At 39.9% G+C, this 7089-nt stretch overlaps 1 protein-coding gene across 1 annotated transcript in view; it reads left to right on the top strand.

Moving 5' to 3' along the window:
* Nucleotides 1–3748, top strand: part of RRAGC (Ras-related GTP binding C) — a 12807-nt gene extending 9059 nt beyond the window's left edge. Inside the window, exons 5-7 of the mRNA XM_009078757.1 lie at nucleotides 979–1121; nucleotides 2292–2440; nucleotides 3192–3748. Coding sequence (XP_009077005.1) covers nucleotides 979–1121; nucleotides 2292–2440; nucleotides 3192–3343 — 444 coding nt within the window. The 3' untranslated portion in view covers nucleotides 3344–3748. The remainder of the gene's footprint in view (nucleotides 1–978; nucleotides 1122–2291; nucleotides 2441–3191) is intronic.
* The last annotated feature ends 3341 nt before the right edge of the window (nucleotides 3749–7089 follow it).

Below are 7089 nucleotides of genomic sequence, written 5' to 3'. Positions count from 1 at the left end.
TTCCAACTCCTGAAATTCTATGATTCTGTGACCATGGGAAAACCCAATTATGACTGAGACGAGCTCTGCAGGTCAGATGTGTTGCCCCATGCTACCATCTACTGCTTGTTTCCTGTATTTGGTAGAGGACTGTTTGCAGTAACCTGGCCCAGTGGATAAAGGGTATGCTTACCTCGCTCAGTGCCACGAGGGTACTGAGTGTGATCCTTCCGCCAAAAGGATTTTCTGGATGTCCTCAGGACACTGTCATAGGTATTCAGACCAGCTAGGAAGAAGAAATAAAGAATGCTTCTGGTGCATAAATAGAAAAGAAGCTTTGCCAGACATCCCTAGTGTATATGCTGTAGCTTGGTGCACCACAGGCGGCTTCTGAACTTGGTATGAGCACGTGCACTTTGCCAAAGTGCTCGGTTACAAATGGTTTGGTGCTTTTCCATACCCAAAACTGCTGTAATGTACTTTTCATGGAGGTTTAAATTCAGAAGCTGACTTAGTTGCTCTGCATGTTAAACTACATGGCAACTGTCTTGTACAGAAGCTGAACTGTCAAGCTACTACAAGCATAAAATTTAAGTGTCAGCATACTACTATGAAATGGCTCGGCTCTGAGCCCAGTCTGTTGGGTGCATGTGAATGTATGGCCCTTCTGAAGTTAACAGAACCACAGAAGAGGTAAACTGCTGAATGTGGGTTCTGGAAGCATAGTAAAATATAGCTGTAATTATGATCTGTTAAATAACAAACTAAAAACAATTATAACAGAGTCTCCATTTTTATTTTTGTCAACTATGTGACTTTAATACATACTATGGGTACAAGGTACTGTATTTATAAACTATATGGTCTAAATCCTGAATCTGTCTTAAGCCTCTAAATGATTTATGTTTAAACCATTTCCTGCAATTAAGAATGTGAAACTTGAGATTTTAAAAATGAAGTTATTCTAAAAATTCATGCAAATTCTTTCTCTTTCTGAAGAATTCAGGCATTGAAAAAGCTTTTCTCTTCGATGTAGTCAGCAAAATCTACATTGCAACAGACAGTTCCCCTGTGGACATGCAGTCATATGAGTTGTGCTGTGACATGATCGATGTAGTGATAGATGTTTCCTGTATATATGGGTAAGTGATGAATACTTTCAGCAAGAAAGGTCTTCAAAAGTTGTAGAATGTGTTGCAAACTGCAAATTGTGCTGTCTTTGTGATGCAGCGAGGTGCTATCGATTGGTCTTTAGAGCCCATTGGTTCTATAAGTAGCTAGAATAAAGCCAAATGATTTGGCAGCTGAATCAAGGATTTATATGTGGTTTGTTTCCCTCCACTCATGGCCCTAGACAGCCGTCTGACATTTGTAAAAGTCATGTTTCATGTAAAATACGAATGCTACTGTGTCTCATTTGGCATGGTGGGTGCAAATATGTTAATACCTGCAAATAACTGGGATCAATAGCGTGCCGTAGCTCGTAAGCGTAACTTGCAGTGACTTCACTCTGAGACTTGCTGTTATCTGAACAGAGTAGCTTTTGCAAGGTCAGCTCATCTCTTGCTGACTTCCTCTGAGTGATGCATGTAGTGCTTATATCTTACAATTTACAGAAGAATTATAGCTCACAATGGATTTTTGAAGTCATTCTGGAGAAGCTGTAACTTCTCTTAGAACTGTGGTTGTAGTCTGGAAAATACAGTGCTGCCAAGGAACACAACATTTAACTGTTGCTAACTATCTCCTAATGGGTCAATCCAGGGTTGTGTAGCCGTTTGTTTGGGTTTTTTCCAGGAGTGCTTAGAAGTATATATATGCGATATATCTTTAGCTTCTATAGTAATTTAACTAACACTAATAACCTGCAGACAGAAAGCAGCACACTAATCTTGTCTTGTAAATGCAGGCTGGTTTAGTTTAAGATCAAAATGTGTCCTGCTCCCTGTTGCATTCTCTGGCCCAGCCTTACTAAGGAAGCCTTTGTATTAGTTTACCAAAAGTAATTTCGCTGAGATGCCACTCCATTGACATCAAAAGTGCATGCTTATAGCTTGCTCTTCACTGCTCATCTAAGGTAGATGGTATCTAATGAAGGCCTTTACTCTGTTTAGCTCTAGCTTTCCTGAGAAACTTAAGGTGTGGTAATGGTCTTACTCAACGATAGTATTAAAACCTGCATTGCAGGTTCTTCACTTGCTCAACATTCAGTATGAGTAACATTCTTCTAACTGCATTTAACAGGTATTTGCCTTGCAGTTACATATGCATGCCTATTAGATTATGCCTTGGGTTAACTCCTCCTTTTTTAGGTTAAAAGAAGATGGCACTGGAAGTGCTTATGATAAAGAGTCAATGGCAATTATCAAGCTCAATAACACAACAGTCCTGTACTTAAAGGAAGTAACAAAGTTTTTGGCATTAGTTTGCATTCTTAGAGAAGAGAGTTTTGAGCGCAAAGGTAAGGACATCCCCACCATTAGGTGGCTTTTTATCTACTGGGTTTTTTTATCAGTTATAAAATATTAATATGACTTTACAAGTCACCTTGATTTTCGTATAACTAAATTTGTGTAATTTCTTCTGGGAGGAATTTTCTTCTTTCTTAGAGGTAAGTATAATGAGGTCTTTTTTTTTGCTTGTTTGGTTTTGAGCGCAAAGGTAAGGACATCCCCACCATTAGGTGGCTTTTTATCTACTGGGTTTTTTTATCAGTTATAAAATATTAATATGACTTTACAAGTCACCTTGATTTTCGTATAACTAAATTTGTGTAATTTCTTCTGGGAGGAATTTTCTTCTTTCTTAGAGGTAAGTATAATGAGGTCTTTTTTTTTGCTTGTTTGTGAAACATCCTTACTGTCCTCCTAAATGACTTGTAGCTAATGTGACCTGTATCACTACCATCTGCTCCAGTGGAATCAGTAGAGTAATGAAGTAATGGTCCCCTTACCTGCTGTTTAATTATGAATATACACCTTGCATTCAAAATGAGTAACTTTTTTTTTTTTCAAAAACCTGAGACAGTCCAAATAAATAGTAGCATCAGTAAAACTTTATTAGATTTTTTGAGTTCCAGTTCATACTAAAATAAGTAGCAAAATACCTATTGGTTAAATGTAACATTTTGTATTGATTTTGAAGCTCTGTTGTTTACATAAATATGCCAAGCCAAAAGCAGTTTTATCTCTCCCCACTCCTCTTCTTGACAGGTCTGATAGACTACAATTTTCATTGCTTCCGCAAAGCCATTCATGAAGTCTTTGAAGTAGGTGTTGCCTCCCACAGAATCTGCAACCATCAATCAAACACCTCAAATATGAAAGCAGTGACTCACAATGGCACACCTAGGAATGCAGTCTAGAGGAAAGCTAAAGACCTTGGATAGACTTGTCAGCTCTTCACTCCAAAGTTTTGTGAAACAAGAGGAGTAGTCTGAAAGCCTGAAGAGGAGAAGAGTGGTGCTAACTGTGGAACAGCAGCTTGTAACTCATGTTGGACAACTGAAACTACTGTAAAAATACTTTGAGGCCAGTGGAGTCAGAAATGCCAGTTTGAAACCAGCGGTATTGCAAGTACAGTAGTTTTTCAGTTTGGAGTCCTATTTTAACAGTCTGTCTCTGACTGATTGCCTGGTCAAAACAAAAATTATTGAGTTGAGTTTTGTGTTAAACACTGAATAGTCACTTGCTCAACTTCTTTTTTATTATTTTTAATTAATCTGTAGATTATCCACTTTTGCTTAAGTTTCCCTTTTTGTCATACAAAAAAAATAATCGGTGTGAAACTCAGGCTTTTTGTTTGGTGAGGCTGGTCTCACAAATCATTCCATTAAGTAGTTCTTGCTCTTGCTGGTGTGCTCACAGTATCCTTGTGAATTCTCTGCTTGTTAAGTGGATGCAAGGTAGAGCTCTGTTCTAGTGATTGTGTTTGTTTGGAGAACTGACCTGGAGCTTCATTATAAGAGATTGTGATACTTTGCTTTCAGACCACACTTCTTGGTATGTCCCCTTTGATGGAAAGGAAGTATTAAAATCAGAAATAAACTACCTGCTCTCTTTTGCAAAAACACGGATGTCATAAATCTCTGTGATTAATCCTATTTGTGAAACAACTGCATGGCTAGCTAAACTGTCTGCCATCTGTTCGAATAAAGCAACCACTTTCAGCTATTCCCAAGCAAAGAAATGACAAAGTTACTGACTTTTGATGGTGGATCTCTTTCCGTGCTGGCTGATAATCAAGACAATTCCTAGGAAAATGTCCGAGGGTGTTAACTCTGTATGGTAATTAAGTATCAGTGTGCCCTAACCTACTAATAATACTGGACTTTGAAAGTATGTTGATTCTGTATTATGACAAACACCTTGTTTGTCACCATGCAATCTGACTAGAATAGTGTTTTCCTGATTTTGTGAATACTGATTTTTGTACTATGGGCAGTATATCTGAATTCTTTTACTCTAATTTATTGGTATTGGTATTATTACTGCAGATGTCATCAGCCTTGCTATGCAGGAAGCTCAGCTACTGGTCCATAACAATCTTGCCTCTTTTTACCTGTCCCTATGTGTGTATAGATGTTGCAAAGCCATTGGACCAACTGACTCTGCAAGTGCCACTATAAATTTTTGCAAGAAGAACTGTAACTGTAAGCAATCTCTGCAACTGCTGTATTTATGTGGTCAGAAATAACCATGGGATTGCTTCTGTGCTTATAGGATGAACTGTCATTGAACTATGTAAAAATGAATATACATGCATTAACATTAGTGTGTATGCACATATTGTGTAAATGTGGTTTTTTACAGCAGGAGACTTTGGAATTCAAGTGCTCTAGGTCAGTTCTCTTAAAACTAGGCTGAGCCCTTTTTTGGTAATAGAACCGCAGAGGTTTTTTTAAAGAAGTGCTGCAAGCTTGTAAGATTGGGTTTTGTAGTTGACAAGCTCTATCACAGCATTCTAATACAATAGGTAAGAGGAGAAGTAATGGGAAGATCACCGAAAGAAAGAAATTCCATTTGTGCAGTGAGTTTTCCATGGTCTAAATACATGTATATGTTCTCTCTGTTTTCACCTACTACATGATTTTGTGCTAATAAAGTGAAAAAAAAGTCAAACTGTAACACTATTATTTCTGCTTGTCTTTATAGACAAAAAGTCTATAAAGGCCTATATGGTTAAGCAAAATTTTTAAAACTATGTGTTGTGTTCATAGAATCATCAAGGTTGGAAGAGACCTTTAAGATCATCAAGTCAACTGGCCACCTAGCACTGCCCTAAACTACTAAACCATATCTTCCAGTGCCAGATCCAGACACCTCTTAAACACTTCCAGGATTGTTGATTCCACCACCTCTCTGGGCAACCTATTCCAACGCCTGGCCACCCTAACAGTGAGAAAAAATTTCTAATAGCTAATCTGAATTTCCCCTGTCTCAGCTTAAAGCCATTTCCTCTAGTCCTCTCACTGAAGACATGGCAGAAGAGACCAGCCCACACCTCACTACAACCTCCTTTCAGGTAGTCATGGAGAGCAATGAGGTTACCCTTGAGTCTCCTCTTCTTGAGACTGAACAAACCCAACTCCCTCAGCTCTTCCTCATCAGACATGTTTTCTATACCATCCAGAAAGGTTTTCTACCCATTGAAAAATCCACCCTTCCAAGCCGTGAGCAGCCAGTTTTTTCAGAATGCTGTGGGAGGTGGTGTCAAAATCTTTACTGAAGTTCAGATAGACTTACATTCACAGCCTTTCCCTCATCCACTAACTGGGTCACTTTGTCCTAGAAGATCAGGTTGGTCAAGCAGGACCCGCCTTTCTTAAATCCATGTTGGCTGGGCCTGATCCCCCAATTGTTCTGCATGTGCCATATAGTGGCACTCAGGATCATCTCTTCCATGACCTTGCCCAGAACTGAGGTTAGGATAGAAGATCTGTAGTTCCCTGGATCATCCTTCCAACCCTTCTTGTAGACGTTTGTTATATTTGCTAATTTCTAGTCAGCTAGAACTTCTCCAGTTAACCCAGACTGCTGGTAGATGATTTGAGAGTGTTTTGGCAAGTTACAGTATATATTTAAAAAGTTAAATGCCACATTCCCATGCAAGGCTTTAAAAATTTTAGTCAGCTGTAGCTTTCATCTCAATTAAAAGCTGACTCCAAACTGAACACTCAGTTTTCAGGTTAATTGTAATATCTCAGAATACTGTCTTCACTATTATTGGCACAACACTAGCTTTAAAAGTTAAATTTGTCTCTAGTAAGGAGCACAATATTTCTTTGGTTTATTAGAACAAGTGTCCTTAAGTCAGATGCTGCTATTCAAGTAGAGTGTTATTTAACCTATTGTTGCTTAAGTAAGGCAGTTTTTGGCTTCTGAAATCTTTATGGTGTGAGGGAGGGGCAAGGATAGGAATTATGGTTTCTTTTGTCCCATGTGCAAGGACCTCTCTCCCCTTCCCGTGCTGACATGCTGTGGGGGAGAAATCCTATTAGAAATAAGGGAAGGCAATATCACAATCTCTCCAAGAAAGAACTGAAACTGTAAAAGAGACCATCAGCTAGTGCTTCAGCTAACCTTTTTCTTAACTCCTCTGAACCTGTAATGGTACAGATATTCTGCAGTCTTTTTTGCAAACAACTGAGGATGCATGTGTCTAAGGAGAAAACAGTGCAGAACGGCGAGGGCGCAGGGAAAACGGTGAGCTGCCTGGAGAGGAGAAGGAATCTCTTAAAGAATAAAGCATACCCTTGCAAGGTACTGTTCAAAGCTTCGCGTTGTCTGGCGCCAGGGTGTTGCTGATCACGGGCTGACTTTCCAGCTGACAATCACACCAGCTGTAGCACAGGTGAGGGAAGAGGGGGTAGAGCAATCAAAGATGCTGTCTCTCTGCTGGCCTGAACGTTTAAATCCGCTCATCGCTTGGCTGGGAGACTGATCGGTCTTTCGTCCCTTCCCGTCAGACCTCCCCAAAAGTCCCGCGTCGCTGAGTACCAGTGTCTCACGGGCAGCGGCTGCGAGCACGAGGAGCAGGAGGCTTAGGGCAGCGGGAAGGGAAACGCGGGGAGAGCTCACGTGGCCTGGCGGCCCGCGCCGAGCTCCTCCC

Source organism: Acanthisitta chloris, unplaced genomic scaffold (assembly GCF_000695815.1).
Source record: "Acanthisitta chloris isolate BGI_N310 unplaced genomic scaffold, ASM69581v1 scaffold5367, whole genome shotgun sequence".
In the NCBI taxonomy this organism is placed as follows: domain Eukaryota; kingdom Metazoa; phylum Chordata; class Aves; order Passeriformes; family Acanthisittidae; genus Acanthisitta; species Acanthisitta chloris.
Note: the sequence above shows the minus strand (reverse complement) of the source record. Positions and strands in the feature narration are given on the sequence as shown.